Source organism: Pyxicephalus adspersus, chromosome 8 (genome assembly GCF_032062135.1).
Source record: "Pyxicephalus adspersus chromosome 8, UCB_Pads_2.0, whole genome shotgun sequence".
NCBI lineage: Eukaryota > Metazoa > Chordata > Amphibia > Anura > Pyxicephalidae > Pyxicephalus > Pyxicephalus adspersus.
In genome coordinates this window covers 30813079-30836649 of record NC_092865.1, presented here as the reverse complement: position 1 = coordinate 30836649, position 23571 = coordinate 30813079, and the positions used below count along the sequence as shown (strand labels likewise).

The window sequence follows — 23571 nt, the reverse complement described above, 5'->3', positions numbered from 1 at the left end:
AGCATGTACTGCAATACGCCTAAAGGGGATTTTAGAGTTTTTAAAATTTATGGCTTTTTAATCAAACACAAAGCTTATAAGTGAAACATGCTTCTCTTAATAAATTTCCAGCACCTGGACAAGCATCTGACAGAGCAAAGCGCAAGTTAGTTTCTCATATGGAAACCATTCCATAAAGCTGTTTGAGGCAGTGCATTTGTAAACAGAATAGTAAAAACAGCAATATCTATATTTTTCATAAAAATATGTTTTTTTGCTGGAATGTGTACAGTATTAGGAAAATTAAAGTACAAGTTCCTTTTGCTCTGCAGTCCCAGCCCCCACAAAAATAGTAACTGAAAGCATAAAAAGTAAACCAAACAAAAGAAAAAAATGCAAATGCAAGTTATCAGTACAATGGCAATATATTTGGCTCCAAACATATACAAAATACCAAAATATGGGACTTTCATACCACAAATGTTTATAGCTGTCATCCAAAACAATCCAAATTAAACAGTTAAAACCAAATATTATTAGATAAATTGGATCCAAACTTTGACTGTGTAAGTCACAGGACTTTGTAATATATTGGCACTATGCAAATACAGGATAATAATTATCATATCCTGTGATGCCAACCTCATCTAGGTGAGCCTGTCAAGTATTTTTTTTTCCCCTTTTAGAAAACACCATACTGTGTGATAGATTTGTCTATCGTGTGAGCCAGAACAAATTTTCGTCTGGCTTTTATGTGAAGATAGTTCTTTGACTAAATGTTTGAGGTAATTGTTTTGCTGCAGAATTTACCAGACGGAAGCCAATAACAGGTTGTCATCAGCACCCTGGTTGGATCCACCGAGCTGCAAAGTTGGCACCCTGGTTGGATCCACCGAGCTGCACAGTTGGCACCCTGGTTGGATCCACCGAGCTGCACAGTTGGCACCCTGGTTGGATCCACCGAACAGTTGGCACCCTGGTTGGATCCACCGAGCTGCACAGTTGGCACCCTGGTTGGATCCACCGAGCTGCACAGTTGGCACCCTGGTTGGATCCACCAAGCTGCAAAGTTGGCACTGATGCCAATGATTTAAGTAGAATTCAAATTGAATGGAGTATAATTTTTGCCTTATAGAATTCTACAAATGAAAATTAATTTAGGTCATATATAAATGTGTCCCTGTTGTTGCGATTCTACCAGTTTTTTTTTTTTTTAAGGGAGCACACTAAGCTGTAAATGAAAGGATTGAGGTCTCTTCTACGTTCCCTTCAAAGATGCCTAAATTGCCCATCCTAATGGCTACAAAGCCCCCCATCCCCCCTTTTTTGTGTTATGCACATATGTTTTCACAAGCCGTTGTTGTATTTGGCTGCTCTACAAGCACTCAATACTTACACAATATAAACCAGAATCTTTCCCGATTGACATCAATAGGATTCGAATTTGGCTACCTTATCAACCCAAACATCGAGGTCAATTCGGGCAAACAGAACAAACACTATTAGGGCCACATGGGATGTTTCTATCGATATTTTAAACATTCAAAAGTGCACAAAAGTTACTTTATAAACGGATATTTACACCACACTAGACAAAAGGCACCTAAGCAAATACAAGCAAGCTCTCTAGGGTTTTAACTGGCTTTATTGTGGGAGAAAATAAAAAGGAAGAGACATTGCATTTGTGGGCAACAAAAGCAAAGCTGTCTATATATATTAAAATGTCTTGCCATCTAAGCCAACCTCACTCTGAAGTAGATTAAAATCATAAAAGCTAATGAAGATTACTTTGTAATACACATCTCTTGGTTACCAGTTGGGACTTGAAGTGACAACATTACAGAAACACCCTGCAGGCCTTTATTTAAATAGCTGCGTATAAAACAATGTCCTCTTGTCAGTCATCACTAATTCAGATGAAGACAAAATATAAATCTGTCCAAAGGCCATCATAGTACTTAACTTGGCACATCACTTAGAAAATTAGGAATGCAAGTTTATTACAAATAAGGCTTAACCCCTTTCGAGTTGCAGGAAGCTGCAAATATTTGCAAAGTAATGATTTGCACTCCTTTCAATGAGCTGGGGAGTTTTTTCCCTTAAAGTCTTGCTAAGATATTACAATTTTTGCTTATGGCAACCATGTCTAATGTGGATTGGTATTTTCATTATAACGCACCCCACAGCACTTCCCAGTAACATCTCAGGTTTCTAAATTGGACAATAAATTTCTACATTTTCTGACACAATGCGAAGTGTAACAGCTGACATTTTATTACTAAAGCTTAGCATGCCTCAGCATACTTCTGGTCAAGGTCTATAAAACAAGATACTCAAGAAAACCACGGTTGCAAGTAAGAATTAGAAACCTAAATTAGAATTCCTTCCTGAAAACTGCTAACAAAAATAGTTTAGCTATAGTTAATTTTTAGTACTTTGTCTAATGTAGCTTTACATAAGTTTAAAAAAAAAATAGTAATTAGGGCTCTGCAATGATCAGCTTATGCATCAATATTATCTTGAATGAATGAGGTCCAAGCCAAAAAAATTAACTACATAATAATGATGATTAAAAGTGCAGCCCAGCGGTAAATCTTGCAGCAAAACACAGTATGCAGGTGTATTAAGCCATTCAGCAAGGTTTACTAATGATGTACAAGTATAAAAACAGCACATAAATAAACCTATACTTTAAAGCCCTGTTTACATTAAGTATTTGTAAAATGTAATGTAGATTACAGGATGCATGCTGGAGCCCAACAGTAAAGACAATGACCAAGGAAAAAGTCCACCCAGGCCTATATTGTTAACCATTATCTTGTGTAAGTGGTAGAAACATGGCTGAGCAATGGCGATTGACATGGGTGGATAGAAAATAAAGAGATGGACCCATTACCCCTTTAGTAAATTCTATATGGTTGTTGGTAGGTTGTTCTAATCTAGGTGTGTATTAAAGGGTTAAAGAGAACTGCCTTTCTATTCTGTACCAATCCTTTCTTCAGGGAATAGACTTTTCTTTGAAAGGTTACTGTATCTCGAGTGTTTGTAAAATACCCAGTTATGATTGATTATTAGACAGATTAACAAGAGGAATTTATACTTGTCAGAAGATATAGAAACAAGACAAAGTAAAATGGAATCAAATTTTGTATTGTTTATAACTTATGAAAAATGGAACACCCTGGGTGAGAGGCTTGACGGCTGCACACTGGAGGCACTTTATCAGGCAAAGAGATTTCGCAAATTGTGACATAAATGGTTAGTTTTCTTATCAAAATGACAACAACTTAAGACCAATTTTTCTTTTAAAGTCTTATAAAAATGGCTAAAATGACCTCCAAACAGAATTATCTTACCATAGAGTACTGGCCTACAATAAATCATTTTTAATGTGTTAAATATTTAAAACAGCAGCGAACATAAAATAATGGATCCTACACCATCCTAACACAAAATACTTCTGCCCTACCTCATATCCCTCTCTAGTGGTGGCCAGAAAAGGCTGCTGCAGGAAGATTTTTTTTCTTGGGATCCTGGTGTTTAACATTTCTGTTTATGAGGAAGGAACAGGTATCTTGCTACTATTTATCAGGTTACATGGACAAATAAATCCAGAATACATGAGAAAAGTGTAATAAAGTTGCTGGCTGGTGGCAGGAACCACAGTGCAATACGCACTCCCCATGTGTGGGATGTTGAAGATTTTGCCAGTAGGGGGCACTTTTCTGGAATACCAAGGTCAGAGGTACAGGCAAGCATCTTTGTTTGCAGGCTTTTTTGTTTAATAACAGTTCTGGGGAAAAAGTAAGGCTTTTTTTTCAATTCTTGTTTTATTTAAAGAAGCCCTTTTTGTGAAGTGAGCACATGCATGCAAATGAAAGCCATGGCACGAGATTGTGGGAAGACAAGACCAATATGCAGTATATGGGGAGTGGAACAAAAGAAGTACATTGTCAAATGCTACTGCTAATTAACACCCAGGGCTTGCACTGTGCACATGTGGGCAAAGACTATGCAAGTCCCCTCTGCTATGGCGGACCTTTAGAGTGGGTTACTTGCAGTACTTAATTTTAGTGTCTGATCACCTGTTTCTTGACCTCCGCACTTTACAATGTCTGCTACCTGCCCTGACTTTGGCTTGCCTTTGACCAAAACTATTGTTAGCTGCTCCCACACTTGAACATCTGTTCCTGGCAGCCTCTAATGGGAAAAGCCCGTTGGCCATGACCTGGTAACATCTTGCAGCAAAATAGCCATTGGAGTGGTCAGGTAAATCCTCAGTTGCATGATGCTATGGCAAGGACCAGGTGTCAAAGACTCCAAACCTCCAGGGTCACCTGCCAGTGAGGGGAAGCCTAACAACTTGTCACCTGCCAACTTCCCATTTCATAAAAGATGCTGCCTTTCCCCGTTTAAGATGTTTTTGCATAGTAAATATTCCCACCCATAGAGGCAATGTCTCTCTCTTGACTTTGTCTGAAACCAAATCTTTATTAGCTTGTAGGGGAGGATGAGGTGACATTTTAAAATAGTTTAGCCCACTGTGCTTTGATCTTTTCCATTAGTTTAACTTGGATTCCAAGACCAATTTAACAGTGCTGGTATGTGTCATGTAACATGAAAATAATTCCGGCTAATTTTTCTGACTGACAGCGAGTCTAAGAACTTGGAACATGCACAGTTGCATATTCCTAGGCCTTTTATTTAACATTCAAACATCAAGTGTCATTTTTACATCTGGACTTAAAAGGAATGTTCCCAACACCCCATCTTCCAAGTTTCCTGCACTTTTATCAGTAGCAGTCTGCTCAACTGATCCCAGACCTTGTTAATAACATAAAGGACAGAACGAATATAAGCAAGATTTTTGTAAAGAGTGAAATGGGTTAGCAAAAAACTTTAAAGCCAATTTACACCTATCGATTCATATCAATGCATTGCACTAGTGTATGGTAGCATACTATATTCCCCTGTGATTCACTGCAAGAGTTACTGTAATGCTTGATAATTCTGTCTTTAGGCTGCACATCACAGTTTTCCTCTGATGCTCCAAGCATTTTTCATTGAGAGGGGAGAAAAAAAAAATTTAATGTACAGCGCTGCGTAATATGTTGGTGCTATATAAATCCTGTTTATTAATAATAATAATAAATAATTTTTTTTTTTTATAAATGGTGAAGCAGATGACATTGATTATCTGCTGCGGCCATCCTCAGAGTAGTCAATGTTAGCTGAAATAGATGGGTCCAATAATGGCATTATTCTAGATTATCTAGTTTTGTACCCAAACATCAGTTTGAGCAAAGTAGGTTTTGTGTTTGTCATCCAGAGACTTGATGCTCTTTCTAAATGGTTAGGACATGTTATGATGTAATACTGAATATTTCTACTTATTGTCCACACAGACATTTACATGTATGAAAAATTTATTCTACATATTCTATACTAAAATAATCAAGCTCAAAAGTTCATTTTAGGTCCAGGATTCTTTTTCTAATTCTAATGGTGTGAAAAAAAAAAAAAAAAAAAAAAAAACATTTTACGAAAGAAGTAGCAAAGGAATGTTTGCAATAAACAATGTTTTCAAGACAAAAAAAAAAAATGCAGGAACACAGATTAAACACTTTTATTACAAGTTTTACCCCCTATTTTTCTGTCTGGTAAAATTGGGACACTAAATAGGGGACTTGCCAACGGAGCTACAGATAACCGTAAAACTGTACCAAGGCTCCAATTCTACTGCTACACTATGCAAAACTGCACTCCCAGCAAGATCATCTTTCAATCGTACAATAATAAAAGTGGATTTGGGGATATAATGTAGACCTAGCATTGGATCAATTTTTATAGATCAATTGCAATAGGCCAAGTAATGTGCCAGTATACCCATTAAAAGAAGATATTTAATTCCACTTGATAAACCCCCCCACACACACACACACACACACACACACACACACACACAATCTACTTCTCTTTCCTGAATAACAGAGTGATCTTTGTTTAGATATCTAGGGTCAGCATTAACTTCCTGGACAGAGATACTGGTTTAGAGATAACACAATTGGGTCAACACTGACAGTTTAAAATCACACATTGGCCTAGTAGATCAAGCACCTCTAACTTGTTCTACGACTCTGCCAGGTGGATGTAAATCAGATTAAAGCACTCCCCAAAAACCAATAGGAGTGTGCCCCAGTGTTTATTAGGAACAAGCACAGCCAGAAGATCTCTGTGGTGTTTAATTGTACAAACAATAGGCATTCGCAAACAGTGTTTGGTGTATTAAACATGCAATAGGAATTCCCTATAATATGAAAGTCTTTCCATTACATTCACTGTTTTTATTAACTCTATCCATTTATTCTAGGGAAAAAGTCCTATTTATTTGTTAAATCATACAAATCCTTGCACAGTTAGGAAATCAAATTTTTACATTTCACACATGGTCACCTTTAAAGCAGCACATCACATATTTGTTATTGACTAAAGCTGCGTACACACTTGCAATTTTTGTCATTGGAAAGGATCTTTCACGATCCTTTCCAACGACAAGGGACTGCACGATGCATGAACGGTGCTGTACATACAGCACCGTTCATGCTCTATGTAGAGGGGAGGGGGAAAGCAACGGAGCGGCACCCTGCTGCGCGCTCTCCCCCTTGCCTTTCATTAGGATCGGTTGTCATCCGTGGATCCGGCAGGTCGGTCGTTCGGACGATGGACGACACCGACTGTACACACGGCAAATTTTCGCCCGATATTTGGCCGATGCTCCGGCGATAAAAATCTGCCGTGTGTACGTAGCTTTATTCTTGCTTTTATTTTTAAAATTGAAAATAATCTAGGAATAACACCTAAAAACAAACCAGAAATTTAGGTTACAGGGCCTCTATAAAGATACTTTGGCTGTGACCACGATAGCTGAATAGTGTACTTCAAAAAAGCAAAATCCAACAGACAATTTGTATAATACATAAAAAAAAAAAAAACTTCCATAGAGAAAAGGGAACACTGGACAAGAAATTATGCTTAATGACAAAAGTAATAAAGAACAGACAAAGGGATTTAGGAAGAATAGCTGCACTTTCAAAAGAGAACCTGTAAAATGTTCATTATCAGGAAATTAACTGGCAGGGAACACACTTAGATTATGAACTTTTTTAAAGCTATAAATATAAAGGGCAATTTAATGCCGGTGTGATAATTTGAAATCTCTTAGTACATGCAGTTTATCTTTTGTGTTTGATGATAAAAGCACATCTGAGACAACGGATGAAAGAAAAAGTCAAATTCCATACCAAGGAACAGATAAATAGAATAAAATATCTAACAAAGCCTGGACATATTAAAATAAAAAGGCTCTTGGTAAATTAACTGCCAGTCATAAAAAGCCTCCTGTTTAAACAAACAATATTTAAGTGAAGTTGTTGTTGTACAAATTCCAACGCTAGACAAAGCAGCAGAAATATTGAATTGCCCCTTCCCCACCTGTGCAAGCACGTCCATACTTTGCTCCCCCAACACCTTGCAGTTGTCACTAGCAAAGACTAATGCCCACTAATTCCAGGTTCTAATGCATGACATATGGCTACTGCTTAAGGATTTGAATAGTCAGAATCAATGTAATGTATAACATGGCTTTTGGCATAGTTTCACAGCACCATAGGAAAGAGCAAGCGACTCATTACGCAGATAACGAATAGTTTGTGGGAGTCCTATTACATTTGAACTTGAATGTCATTGCTCCCCTTTCCCTGGTATTTCATGGAAACTACCCAATGAGAGCTGCAGAGGTTCTATGCCACTTCCTTCCAGCTCCTGATATCTGAAGAGCAACTTTAGGCCAGAAAGAGAGACTTCAGGTTGAAAGAAAAAACCTATATAGGTAGATCCAGGTATATTACCTCTGTCCAAACAGTGCCTACATAGGTATCACCAGACTTGGGACATGTGCCCCCCTTAGCATAGCTTTTTGCCCTAATGGTTATTCCTTGAAGGCCATCAATCTTCAGCAATTCAGGTTTAGTGATCCTTGCACAATATTACTAGAATACTAGAAGATTTCCAGTGTTGAGGCTTTCTGCAAGTGTACTCCTGTGGTCAGAAAATACATTTTGAAACCTGGAGTGACAATGTGCAAAATGAGATTTCATGTAGATGCATCAATGTTTTTTTTAGCAAACAAAACCTTACTTTGAATAATCCCTTGCTTTTTTTCCCTTCAAATTCAAAGAATGTCCTCTTGTCCTTTGTACACACAAAGGGAGATCATATTCTCCCTATTTGTCTCCTCTGCCCCATGCCTTTTATTAGTTTAGTTGCTCTTCGCTGCACCTCTGCATCTCCAGTTCCACAACGTACTTTTGCAAATTCCAGATGTGGTCTGACCAATGCATTGTACAGGGGCAGGATTATGTCTTGATCTCTACAGTCTATTCATCTATTAATACAAGAAAGTACTTTAGAGCTTTAGATAATAACAGCATGCAATGCCAAGCTTCAATAAGTCTATGATCTACCAGAACTCCCTGATTCTTTGCAATTTTTGACTCCCCCAAGTGTATTCCCCCTAGACAGTATGAAGCATGCATGTTAGCCCCCAAGTGCATAACTTCAATACTAATACATCAATATTAAATTAATTTGCCAAACAGTACATCCAGGTCTGCGTGTAGATTATAGACATCATGTATGGACCTAATGCCATTACATAGTTTGGTGTCCTCTGCAAACCCAGAAATGGTATTTTTATTTCCAACTCTACATTTATACAAAATGTTAAACAGAAAAAAAAAAAAAAAAAGTTCAACACTGAATCCTGAGGTACACCACTAATAACCTTAGACCATTCAGTGTATTAATCAATCAATATTCTCTGGATGTGGTCTTTAAGCCAGCTCTCTATGCATTTACAGATTGAATTGTCTAAATCTAGAACCCCAACTTGCATATTTAACCGTCTGTGGGGTACCGTTTCAAATGCTTTTGGCAAAGTTCATGTACACTTTATCAACTGCTACTCCACGGTCTACCTAATTACTTCATCATAAGAGGAGAGCAAATTTGTTTGACAACTTCAGTCTTTCTTGAATCCATTCAATCACTTCTTAAATTTTCCAGCAGAAACTCAATGTGGTTCTTTATCAAACTCTCTACGATCTTTTCAACTACAGAAGTTAAACTTCAGGTCTGTAGTTTCTTGATAATGACTCTGGTCCCTTTTTAAAAATTGGAACCGGAACCATGTTGGCCTTACGCCAAACCCCTTGGTACAATGCCAGTGATTAAAGAGTTTCCAAAAATTAGAAACCATGGTTTTTGAAATAACAGAGCTTAGCTTTTGAGGACATGTGGGTGTAATCAATCAGGTCCGGGAGCTTTATCAACTTTAATTTTATCCAATTGTTTCTGGATCATATCAATTTTGAGCGATTGAGGTTTGTTTAAGGCTGTGTTTAGTAAATATACCTTTTCTTTATGACCAGTTTCTAAACCGGAGACATCCTTTAAGGGGCTGGATTGTTAGACCTGATAGTTCTGCCATTATTATATTTAAAACTTTTTGGTTGGTGTTACTTTCTTTAGCAATCTGTCTTTCATTTTGAAGTTCTGCACGTTTGATTTCCTTTTTAGGTCATTGTTTATCATGTTCAAATAACTAAGGCGCTCTTTCATTTTTATATTTTTGGAATGCCTTTTACGTATTCTTTATGACTTTTTTAACTTGTGTGTTTTAAGGACAATTTTCTCTCAGTCCTGGAGTCATGGAGAGCCACCCCAATGGAAAATTTGCCCTCTTAAAATTTAAAGTTTTCATCTTTCCCATTTTGCTGCTTCCTGTATGCTCCCCAGATGTTTAATTTGCATTGTTTTTTAATTTGCAATGTGTTATAAGCTCTACATTGTTAGAAAAAACTAGGTCCAACAGAGTATCAGTTCTAGTCGGGGATTCTATAAACAGTACCATATAATTATCTTGTAATAAATTCATAAATTTCCACCATTATGCTGTACATGCAGTACTATTACTGCAGTCAATGCTAGGGTATTAAAATCACTCATCACTAACACTGTCCTAGCCTGTGCAGCCCTTTCTATCTGGGCAAGTAGTTGATTCTCCATCTCTTCTTTATCTCTGGGGGGCCTATAGCAGACTCCAATCATTAACTGTGTATTATGCACCCCCATATGGAACTCTCCCTATAATGTCTCAAAAGTAACTTCTGCTCCGTTAACATGCTCCTTGCTTATCTCACACACACACACCACCACCTTTTAGTTTGACACTGTCTTTCCAAATAAAGCACGTGACCTTTTGACAGCTCATAAAGAATTTTGGACTAAATATAAAATATTTAAAGAATCCATTTGTTTAAGTAATTTGTGAACAGTGTTGAAAATGTATACCTTCTGCAACAGACTTCTGTTACTGAAAATGATGCATAAACTCAGAGTTGACTCATCAGTAAAGCAGATGGGATGTGGTGCATCATCTTAATGCACCTAATAACGCTAGCACTAATTAATCACTTAAACAGCAGTTACATATATTACTTTTCAGAGGACTTTTGATATGCTTTCCAATACATCAATCCATTTCGATTCACATCTATTTGTACACTGATCCACCTACATATAGCCACATATGGAACAACATCATAATCTGCTGATCTGCTAGGATGTTCATGCAAAACCACCTTTAAGGTTTAGAGAGAATGATCTGAAGAGTGAAAGAAAAGTAATTTCATCATAATGTGGAACAAATTGGCTCCTTTAGTATATCAACTTTAACAAATACTTTAGAAAGCATGTGTGATTAAAAACAAAGACATGTAGATAGTAGGAAAATAATGGTGAGGAATCTACATCAGTGAATGCACATTTTAGATTCACCAGGGATTATTAATGGCTGCCTTGGAATATAGACTTTCAGGAAAAGAGGATAGGGTGGACAAACTAGGAAACTGTGAGCCATGCCAAATATGACTTGTAAAAACAAAACTGGCAAAGTAAGTGTCACCGAACATGGTGAGAGTCAGTGGGACGTGTGGGAGTAAGGCATGTTCTTTTCAAAAACAAAGTGTACTGCCCCCCTGGCCCAAAATTCGAATTTGTTTGATAACATTGTCTTTTAGATCCTACATATTCTTTCCCATTCTCTCCAGCCTTGAGAGCCTTAATAAAATCAGGCCCAGAATATAAATGGCCACAGCCACACACACGACCTGGTATTTTCTGAACTCTGCAACCCAACCCACCTGGACATTCCCCCTTTCTGACCACAACCTCTTCACCTGCAACCTACTTAATTAAATCTTAAAAAAAAAAAAAACACCTTAATTCTTGGCCCCTTTTGTCATTTCTCAGACCAGGCTCATGGCAGAGAGGTATATGTAACCTCTACTCAACCTATTCTCAAAATACCTTACATTCCTAATAGCCACTCTGAATAAAGTTGCCCCTGCCACCTTCTGCTATCTTCATCCTGCAAACCCCAACCTTGGCACAACAATCACACCAAACATCTACAAAAAAAGACTGCTTGTGCAGAAAAGAACAAGTGGATAAATCTCTAGCCTCAGCACTGAATTAATGGACTACAAACACCTTAACATTGCACTCACTCTTGCCAAGGCAAAATTATTTCTCTGCCATCATATGATCTCAAGCTTCGAACCCACACAGCTTCTTCTCAACAATTAACTCCCTCCTGAACCCAAACCTGCTCCAAATACATTCTCTGCGATTTACTCTGCACCCACCCCTGCACCCTGGCCCCACACACTAAATGAACTATTCAACCTCACCATTTCTACTGGTATCTACCTCTCTACCTTTAAACATGCCATTATTCTCCCCATCCCGAAGAAACCCTTGCTATACCCCTTCCTACTTTCTAGCTACTGTCTTATCTCCCTTCCACCATATGCTTCCAAACATCTTGCCTTTAAAAGATTCACTACCATGTGAACACAAACTCTCTACTTGACCCACTCCAGTTTGACTTTCAAGCTGCCCATTCCACTGAAATAGCTCTTACTAAAGGGACCAATGTCACCAAAGTCATCAAAGCCAAGTCACATGGTAACTATATGTCGCGTTTGACACCATTGATCATCCCCCTTTAATCCAAATCATGAACTCGATTGGTATCAGTGGCCTTGCTCTCACTTTGTTTCCCATTGTCTAACTGCTTTTTTCAAGTTTCTTTCAATGGCAATTCCTCCTCTCCTGCCCGTTTGCCTTTTTTTGCAAAGGGGAGATGTTGCAATAGATTGACAAAAAATATATATATTTTTCTAGAGGCTTTTTTTGCCTAGATCAAGTGTGTGTACAGCAATTTATTGCTAAAATGTCTCATTGGGGAAGACACAGCAGGGGCGACTCCTGCTCATCCTTCCTCCTCCTCCTCTTCTTCTTTCCATTCATTTGAATAATGCTGTGTGTACAGTGCTCTATTTTTGCTGGAAAAAATTATGAAAGATAGCGAAAAAAAAAATCTAGCAAAAGAAATATGAAATGTGTATGGGCCCCTAGAGAGTTTACAAAAACAACAAAACCTTTTAAAGTCATAAAACTATCTCACTAAATAGCTTTTTAAGATTATGTTTTATCAAGTCTTTTTCAATAGAAAATTCAATATACAGTAATTTAAATAGGAAAGAAAAATACGTATTGAAAACAAAACAATGCTATTATTTATTATAATGTGCCCTTTTGGGGTTATGCAATAAACTTCACATCACTGACACTAATTATTTTGGCATCTTATTGGAAGTTGAGATTGAAAAACAAATAAATAAATAGGTAAAAATCCAAAAGCAAAGCAAGTTCTTGGCTTAGTTTTCCCTCTCTGCGTACTAGAGAGTTTTATTTACAGCTAAATTAAAAGCTGGATGTCAGATCTGGGTCCTTCAGAACAAAATCTTAATAATTAACTGGCAAAACTGAACATGATCGTTTCTGACACACCTACACTGGTAATTATTGCTTTCAGGCCATTCACTAATGAAATTAATGTATTCATTGCCCTAACACATTAACATAACTCATACATGCCCCACATTTCAAGAGCACTACAGGAAAAGAAAGCTTAACAGTAAAATCCTATTGAAATACAGTAGGAAATGCAAAATTCTTATTGAGCGTGAAGTAGAATATGCTTTCTATTAAACTATGTTCATACAGATACATGAATAGATAGCTATGACACCTATTTATGAATAAACAATACAAATATTTCCACAGCACTCTCGACAGCTAAAAATACATTTATGAACTATTTGCATATGAGGTTTAGGTTGCATATATTTACAGTATAAGTATTTATTTAATCTCTGGGCATTTATCGTTACCCCTCACATCCCAAAAATATGCGTTTGGTATTTTGGCTCCTTCAGAAACGTATGATGAGTATAAGGGTTATTAAGGGGCACATGGTAACAAATGCTGGTAATACTGCCTAGGGCAATAACCAGAGTCTACTACAAATGGGCAAGATAGAGACCAGACAAATATTGGGGAAGATTAATAATTCTTTTTGCAAAGTTTTTAAGCTTTAGTTCCACAACATAAAAATCAAGTAGGTTCACTACTGCAGTCCCTTTAGCAATGAAAACACACTTCGTTGCTCGATCATTATCATCTTTTAAAAAATGCTGAGCTGCGTAGTAGGCAAGTCACTTTAGACTGCCCAATCAAGATGGCCAATGATCAGAACCTGGTAGAGAAGAAAGTGATAGATGCAAAAGAATAGGGACAGGCGAGTATTTTAAAAGTTGTGTTCAGGCAGGTTATTTTATTGTAGAAGGGACATGCCTGATCACAATGTTTGGGTTTAGTTCCAGCTTTGCAATGGGCAATTTGGTATATCTCGAATGAAACTTTAGATATGATACCATGCTACATATATTCTATGCGCTACAACAGGGGTCCCCAACCCCCAGCCATCTGACGGGTGGGCCGCGGGCCTGGCCGGTGCACCGAATAGCGGGGTCAGGGGGAGGACCCCACTTGGGGGGGCATACAGGCCAGAGCCGCTGACCACATCTCTCGGAGACAATCGCAGGCTCAGTGAGGTGGGAGGGTTATGTCCCTGAGGACAACCTACCCACTCTCCCATCACAGGGTTAGACCTGCTATGGGAGAGTGTGCAGATTCTGGCATCATGACGTCACTCTGGGGTGAAGTTTCATCCGCTTTGAGAGACGCGCGGTCCAGAGACCGTTCATTTAGTGGTCTCCAACATGCAAAAGGTTGGGGGGTCACTGATAGTATATCCTGTAAAAGAATCATTTACACACTGCATTATCACAGGTAAAAATTGTATATTGTCAATACTGAAATGCTTTTAGAAAGAAATATTTTAGTAAAAGCTATTGTGGTATCATATTATATTTTTGATGAACAAAATGCTAAAACATTGTGAGAAGTTTACAGTGTTCTAATAAGCATTTTCCATACATACAATAAAACACAATCTTTCATCTAATTAGAACATACACTTTCCTCTGCATATGTGCAGTCAAGATCTCCAGTACAATGTCTAGGCTATTAGCTTACTGCTTCTCCTTACAGATATGTCTGCCAAATGTTTTATTTATGGCTGCCATCAACCCATCAGTTTCAGTTAGTTAGACAATTAAAAAGACTTTAAATCCATCCATGAATTAACGTAAGAATATGATGAACAAATAATTACCTAGTATATAATTTATGGTAAATGTAAGAATATGTATTTGTCTGGGATAAAGTCACATGACTAAAAGTTTTTAAGCCTTTTAGGTAACATACCTGTCTTAAAAGCAAATGTTTGAGCACAGCTGACACAATATTTAAGCCTATGTGAGATCAATATTTAAATAAAATTCTACAACATAGAAAGAAATGCTACCCCACATAATACAACGGAAAACATCTTTATTAAGGGCATAATCTCCGCCAATATTGTAGTTTTACTTCAAAGTGTTTTTTATGATGGTCATCAGTTTTACAGCTCAGGTTGACAAGCATTCTTTTAAAATGTATTTGCTACTTAAACTTGCATTGCATAGCAAATATGACGAGAAAAGTCTGCTTACGTGATGTTAAGTTCAAATGCACCTCAATAAGTCATGTTACATCCAAAAACAAAGCAGAACATAGTCTCTAAACTTTCATTGTACCCCTTAAAGTCAATGAGATGATTATCTGCACTTGGGAGGTTGGTTACCCTCCTGAGCGGTTTATTTCTGTCCGGATTTATATGTATAAAAGAGAACATTGTTTTTACATTGTAGGCCTGTAATTCTTAGGCATAACTCACCAAAATAGGTCTAATATTTTAAAATGTAAAAAAAATTAATAAAAAAAAAAGTTAAAACAAGGGTGCCTAAATAAATAAAAAATACTGAAACGTGATATAACTGTACAGTAGCACATACATATATAATAATGATGATTACTTTGTATTGAATCCAATACAAAATAATTTGAAATTCCTGACATGCTCCTGCAAGCACCAACGTCCTCATGACTCCCAGGGAACGTCAACACACTCCCCGATAGACAGGTCGGAGGAAGAGGATGCAGCCAGAGGATGGGCAGGATGGCAATGGGACCAGATAAGTCATTATTTTTATGTTTTTAGCTACCGAGTATGGCTCGGAGTTAGCGCTTTCAGCAGGTTTTTTTTACCCCGAGCCACACTCGGGGTTACTGCTCAGGAGGTTTAACATAGGTAAACACAAGTCAACATAAAATCTTAAACATTTGCGCTGTTGCAGGGTATATAAGTCTGCCCATTAATTTCCATCATGTGTTCACCTGCCTAACGCACCACAATAATACAAAAATGATATCCATAATTTTTGTGAGCTTCCCTCACTGTAGTACAGCACAGTGCACTGGAGAAAAACAACTAAAACTCTACATTGGGTGCACTTTAGAAACATCTGGAACGGGGGAACAGGAAAAAAGGGTATAGAGAGGACAGGGTGGGGTAATGGTTTTGTGTAATGGTTTCAGTAGGGGTGAGACCCATCTATGGTGTGAGGCCTCTGAAATATGTTGGTTTAAAAGGAGGGTTAGAGTGTTTTTTGGAATAAAAGGCTGTAAATATTGGCAATATCATTCTCGAGCTGGGTGGTTGCATGGTTAAAATTTTACATGTCGAGAAGCTTAAATACTTTTATAAATACGTTCTCATTAAAAACCTAGGCAAACATAAAAAATAGGACCACCATTAGGTAGCCTTGCAGTCCTGCTGCATTAAACCTTTATTACATGGGTAATGAAAATTATTAAAAGAAAAGTAGTTAAATACCTGAGGAATATAATAAAAATCCACATATCCTTAATTGCAGACTGGGCACAAATTCTGCTAAGGAGTCAAGGAAAGGGATACTTAGGCACAACAGTATATTCACGTTTATAAAAATATAGTTTAAGGCCTTAAGAAAGAGAGGAACGTAATACTGCAAAAAAATATATATAAATATATATATATAGTTTAACTTACTTTAGCTGTACACGCACTGCAACGTTGTCGATCTTCATTACCTGAACCCTGTTGAAGAAACATTTTTTTAAGTGGATTCAGAATATAAAAATTGCTCATTTTCCCCCCTTTTCTGGCTGGGTAAAAGGTGCATTTAGCCAGAGAAATAATGAGAAATGAATGTTTTACTATTTCAAATGTGGTTCACATTTGACAGTTGGCATCTGTAGCCTTTTCTATTTCCATTTTCTAAATATGGTTTAGGACTACTCCCTGAGTCAACATAGTTACATATACAGTTGATTATAGTTAGATATGGACAAAGTGAAAAGTTGCGGGATGTGACCCAATAAAATTTCTAAATGGCATTTTGTTTGTGCTCATTCATCTTACAATCATAAGCCACAAACCTTGTTACTGGGTTTACGGGAAAAAGTTGTATATTTTCCATTTGATTCAAATATTTAGTTTAAGTTCTCCATAATAATGAGTTTAATAAAATGACTGCAGAAAAAGAAAACAGTTGATGCCCATGCGTATAAATCTAGATTCTTTTTTAGTAATGTTGGTAAACAGATTTAAAGTAGAAACTATAATACTACCTTGAAATATATCTACAGTACAGCCAAACGCCAACAAGAATTCACATTTATGACTACTTGTTGCATTCATTGTGTGAGCTTTATTTCAGTTTACAGCAACCTTCTTTTTCCCAACATTCTATTCTATAACAAAAAAAACCTTGGAATACAGCTAGACTGGAGCATCATCTGCCAAGTATCTTCTTGAGGAGTTCCTACTAGAGTCATTCCAGGCTCAAACTAGATAGATACTTAATGCCTGATCCAGGGAAAGATTTTATTTCAGAGTTGGCTTCAGACTTCCTACAAATTTGTATCTTCACTGTTTCAGCCATCACTTTATAGTTATTTATGCGTCACTTAAACTGTGCAGCCATACCACAGTACGAGATGGGTTCTTTATCAAAATGTTTGGAAACATGTTCTAGATTTCCAACATGCAAAACCCCAAAGTTTTCTAACGCAGTACTATAAATTTAAACGGAAATCCAGACATTCATGTTGGCTTCATTGTTTTTGGAATAATGTCAAAGGACTATTTTCTTGCGCCTTTTATGTTTTTCAGTAAGATTGATGTGTTCTTGTCATTCTGTTCCTTATTTCCACAAAAAAAATGCTTGATAAAAAGGGAGGAAATAAAAGTGAAATCCAAATCCATTTATTACACAGAAGTGCTTTTACCTGACAAAGAATTTGTATTACTGTTTACCCACTCCCAAGAATAATGCAGTGAAACCCCGTCCAGCAGGGAAGAGAAGCGGAGATTTTTTTTTTTTTTTTTACTGCTGCTATTTCACTTTTACATATAGGTTACCTTCTATTCCCATCCACCGACTGGACAGTGAAAGGAGAAACAGAAGAATTATGAGGTCCTCTGTCACTCTGCACTTCTATCAGCATGCTGACTGCAAAACATTCAGTTGTGGAAAATCTTCCATCTCTGAGCTCTGATGTACAATGGACTGCAAAAAGCCTGACTCCAACTAAAATTAAGGCACGCCCAAAAAACTACAGGATACAATATTGAATACAGAACTAAAATATGCATGCCTTATACCTGCCCGAAATTCAACTTAACATTTAGAATGTTCTTAAAATAAAAAGGGGTGGGGGGGGGATTGAATTTAATTGACACTTAAGGGTTACAGAATCCCTTTTTTAACCATCTTTAACCTGTTCTTGTACCTCAGAAACACTTTTAGCATTCCACTGAAAGCAATCAAGTCACTTTAATTGCTTTACTTTCAAAGAACACTACTTTACTCCTGTTTAGGTGCAAACGGTCTAAAGATGGTAATGACAAAGCTCAAGTGAAAAAAGAACAAAAAATGCACACACATACACACACACACAAAAGACACACATACACTGCATCACACAAGCAATGCGGAATTCTTATGCGTTTCTTTGGAAAAAAAAAAATCTTACTGGTGGGCCAGTTTTACACAGCAATGAAAAGTCTATAAAATAAATGGAGGCTATTTTCAAACAGTTTAGATAGTTGTAAGGCAACTTGTTTATGGATAGGCCACATAAATCACAAAACCAAAAGTATATTTTAGTCCTAAAAGCAAGCGTTTCTAAACGTAATGATTACAAAAGGAGAGACCAACCAGGACATCTGGAATCAATTCACTTTGAACACAAGAGCCACTTTTATCTAAGTGAAAGTGTGTAAGGAATAAAAGATACCCATTGCATTATACTACACAGTGATGGTTTGTATTATAAATGTTTGAACAAGCACTGAATAAAATACAATTTCTAAACAAAACAGGAAGAAAGTTACACTATAAAGTAACATTTTTGATTAAAAAACACTCTATTTTCCAGTTCATAAACATAAATCTGTCTCTCATTTTGGTCAATTTAACAAAGTGCATTGTAACCATTCCCTGGTGATATTTCTAGGGTACTTGCCCAGAAAACGGCATTGAATTTCAATACTAGTTAAGTGCAGTAAATGTGGTTAAATACAGGAAAGTTTATGGGGTCACATGAAGCACAACAGAATACTCAACTGCTTCCTACTCTTATCATAACCTTAGCATGGCCAGTACATACTTACATATATTTATGTTACCCAACATAGTGTGGAATGTAATGTTAGAAGCTATCAAAGCATTCATGGCCTTTCCTGGTAGCAAAATGTCATTGTTTCATTAATTTAATTTGTGGCACTGCAGAATGAAATAGAAAAAAAATACTAGTACAGTAATTTAAAGCTGCCCACATCTATCAGGAAGCATGGCACAGTGCACACACTCACTAGCCTATTTTCCTATCCAGGAAGGGCCCAAGCCTTTTAAAAGGTTTAGTTTAAAAGAATGGGAGTGAAACCAGGTTGTGACTTCAAGGCTCCGGCTGACTGACTAGGACAGCTAAAGTTAAAAAATGATGAAACAAGTATGCTATTCTCTAGTAACTGGATTGTAAAGGCACAACATAACATAGAAAAGTGAGCTGTATTTATTTGCCTTCACCCCAAAATATATATACACATTATATATAAGACCTGATAAATACTTACAATAATTACACATGCAAAAAAATTGGCTCTAGATAGATCTACAAGGATCTAAATTACAAAAATAGCAGGTAGGTATGGTAGGATTTGGACAGTCAAACTCCCCTCTCCATGCCACCTACAGCATGCTGGACAAAAGCGAGACTTTTGTCTCATCCCATTCTACCATCCCACCCATTCATAGAAGTGATTGAATAAAGTAGGAGACCCCCAGTGACGCCTACCTTAGTCCAACTAGAGCTGCTGTTTCCAGATGGTTCTAGGGTGTGTGCCGCTGAATCAGTCTGCATAGTCCCAAACTCCCTATATGCCTGCTGCGGACATGGTTTCAACACACTAAATCTTCAGTAATTACCGCATACAGCATTACTCCAGCCACCCACTTCTTCCCCATCATGGTTGCCTGTCAATAACTCTGGAATACATTAACTCCAAGCATCCCTCCCCCCCTTTCCTAAGGTATATGGGCACCAAATGGTCCACTCACGGATACAGAACACAGTCACCCAACTCTAGAGTGCCAGGTCACTAATAAGCAATCCTCAAACACAGGCAAGACTTTTATCCAAGTCATCAGATAATCCTAAAAAAGGACTAGGGAATGGATGCCCTTCAACTTATTCTGGATAAAAAAAAAAAAATAAAAAAAAAAAAAACACCTTGTGTAGAAAGAGAGAAAAGAGGGAATTCCAGAATGGATCATTAATATTATTAATAAACAGTATTTATATCAAGCTAACATATTACCCAGCGCTAATGGGACAATCCTCCCACTTTTCCATCCATTTGGTTTGACAAAGTCTCTGCTCATGTGAAAGATGCCTACATGTCGCCTGACATGAAGACTACATTACAAAGGGTTATCCCTTGCTGCAAGAAACAAAGCAGAACGGGACAATATGTTATGTTCCGAGCAAACATGAAATTACAAAATTTTGCCAAAAGATTACTCTCAGTTCCACTAATCCACAGTAGGGAGGTTTGCTCAGTAAACAACCAACTGTTTCAAAGTTGAGAACAAATGTACATCTATGGTCTGTCTCACAGAACTTTCTTAAACCTTAGTGTCTTTTTGTGCTGGGATCTTCGGATATATAAGTGTTGCTTTAAAGTAACAAAACATGGTTTAGAGGTCAGCCTGGTATACCCCATTATCTGCATCATCAAAGAAATCCAGCAATGGAGCTTTAAAACCAAAACAGTCGATGATCCAACCATCTCCACAGGTCTATGATATGGGGGGGATGATGGGATAAAGAAAAGGAGACAATTGTGCTATGATAAGGCTTACCAAACTGTCCAAATCACCATTTCTCATTGCTTTCATATGAAATGTTTGTTCATTACCCATAAAGCACTGGGTTGTCACCAAAGCCATTTAGGATTATACTAAAAACAGGGTTTGCCATTTGCTCACAGCAGCAGTGGCTGCAGAGGTCTATAGACAATCATCTATTTGTCACAATGATTATAAATCATAGGAGAGAGTGTGGATTACTGTGCATGCTAGGCAGGGCACTGTAGGGAAATACAAAGGTATAACAAGTAAGAAAAATCATTTAAGTTTAGACGGAAGATCACAACTAAAATGAGGTAGATTAAGGGAATACCTACACAGGGAAACAGCTGGAGACAACATGTGAGGAATTCTTTATTTGCACAAATCTCCTCCTTTGATGTGCATATCAAGTATGTTTACATTTCCACATAAGGCTGCATAAAGTTATACAGCAAGAAATAAACAACCATTTCACTGTGTTAGCCATAAAACATACAAAAATCAAAGTTTTTCTCATGATTGACACTTCTCAGAATAAGTAGTTACACTTAGAAATTAGCTTGGTTACTAATCTGCAACAGTTTCCAGATTGACTACAGCATTAATAGAAAAACATGAACACACACTACATAGTATAAAAATCAAGAAAATGAATTAACAACACTTGTGAATCAAAGTTTTGCCTATTGTACAAAATGTATTCACAAAATTTCATCTGATTAAATATGCTTTCTTCTATTAACACAGCAGTTTGTTATTAGTTCCATTCAAAGGACTTTTTGCCTGGTATAACTTGTGCAAAGGAGAAGCCAACATAGCAATGCAGAAACCTAGAATAGTGTCAGAAAGTCACCTCTGCCTTCTAATTCACGTGGGTGGAAAAATATACCTAATAAAAAGAATAAATGTAACTACTAAGTTCAAGCAGACAAGCTTAAACATGAACTACCGTTACTTCTGCAGCAAATATGCTCCAATATTACCAATTTAGCTACTTATTTCATAGTCAAAATTCAATAAATATTAGGAGTTGTTCAATCATATGCCTATTCAGGTTATTTAGGTGTTGTTACCCACATCAGTTACACAATCATGAAAAAGCAAGTACACCTCATGGAATTTGTTACTTTTTTTTACCATGTTTAAACAAGCAAACTGAATCCTTTTACAAACATTGCCTACAGATATAAAATCATATTTTTGAATAAATTATACATAAAATTTTCAAAGTACATATTCCCATAAACTAAATTAAAGAAAACGTTCTGGAATAAGAGATTAGTTGTTAAAAAAAAAAACATTACATTTAATAATTATAACATTGGTACATGTTATCAAAATATCTTAGTGCTTGCATCAAGTACATCAATTTCATGATACACATAAATCCATTTATGCGAGCATCACAAATAGGGTGGAAATCCTTCTGCAAGTCCCTAGTTTCACAAATAGCTTCCTCAGGGAATGTGGGAGATTGGAACTATATATAAAAATGTACAGAAGCAGATGTATATATACCAGGTGGCAAGTGTAGGTTATCGCATATGAGGTGTCAAAAGAGGTTTGATGTATTTTCAAGGAGATTCGTGTGGATGTATTTTCTAGGGTAGTAAGTTCGAAGGGATTTGTGAAAAGCTCCTTGAACTTGCCAACACCATAGAGCCTTCAAATAGGTCTGGGGATCAAATCTGTTCTCCCTTCCACAGCCCCCCCCCTCCATACACACACACACACACACACACACACACACACACACACACATATGATTCCCCTCCATGTCTTCTTGCCCCTTCCATTTCTCCTCCACTCACTCCCCCATTCCCTAGGCATCAAATGTCACCAAATTTGATCCCTTCACCTATTCTTTGGTGCTGGCAAGTTCAAGTTTTCCAAGATTAGAATCCAACAAAAGGGAGCCAGCCGCCTTAAAGGGAGTATTCATATTGAGGGTCTGGTGTCCTCTTTGGTATTGATGGGCGTTATCACCATCAGACCCAGATCAAAAGAACCCTCCATATTTCTCGGTATAAAAGCAGTTTCATGTCTTTGTGACAAGAAAGGCATTTTAACTATTTAAATTTAATTCACTAATAAAATCTGGTGTAGATAAGTAATTTTTCTAGTACTAGAAAAATTTACACCACGAGCTGACAGATGCTAAAAAAAGATACCAAGACCCACAAATTATATTGTGGTATCCTTATAGCAGTGGTTGTAGTATACATCAACATATACAAAAAAACATTGCACCATTTATAACTGCATGGGAAGTTTAGCATACTACAGCAGCGCTGTACATTAAATAGGGGTTGTAAATGACAGAATAATTCAGAGTGATACAGGAGGAGAGGACCCTGCCCTGAAGAGCTTACAATCTAGTAGGTGGGGGAATTAACACACAATATGAGGGGAGATGTAGCGGTGGAAAGTAGTGACGGTTTCTAAGGAGAGAAGATGGGTAGGCAAGTTTGAAAAAAATAGGTTTTGAGGGCCCTTTTAAATGAGCAGAAAGTAGGAGCAAACCGAATAGGATGAGGAAGACCATTCCAGAGAGTTGGGGCAGCTCTATAAAAGTCTTTCTATCCGTGCGTGTGAGGAGGTCATTAGTAGGTCATTGGATGAGCGGAGCGAGTGGCTAGGGGAGTATTTTTTTACCAGGTCAGAAATGTAAGTGGGACAAGAACTGTGGAGAGATTTGAAGGTTAAGCACAGGAGCTTTGATTTG

General features: G+C 37.2%; 1 protein-coding gene across 3 annotated transcripts in view; it reads right to left on the bottom strand.

The window, feature by feature from the left end:
* Positions 1-23571, bottom strand: part of LOC140336657 (uncharacterized) — a 161782-nt gene that overhangs the window by 124824 nt on the left and 13387 nt on the right. For 2 of the 3 annotated variants that reach the window (XM_072419917.1, XM_072419918.1), the window contains exon 3: positions 16481-16528. The exons of the other annotated variant lie outside the window; for it this stretch is intronic. In XM_072419917.1, coding sequence (XP_072276018.1) covers positions 16481-16528 — 48 coding nt within the window. The remainder of the gene's footprint in view (positions 1-16480; positions 16529-23571) is intronic. 3 annotated transcript variants of the gene reach the window in all.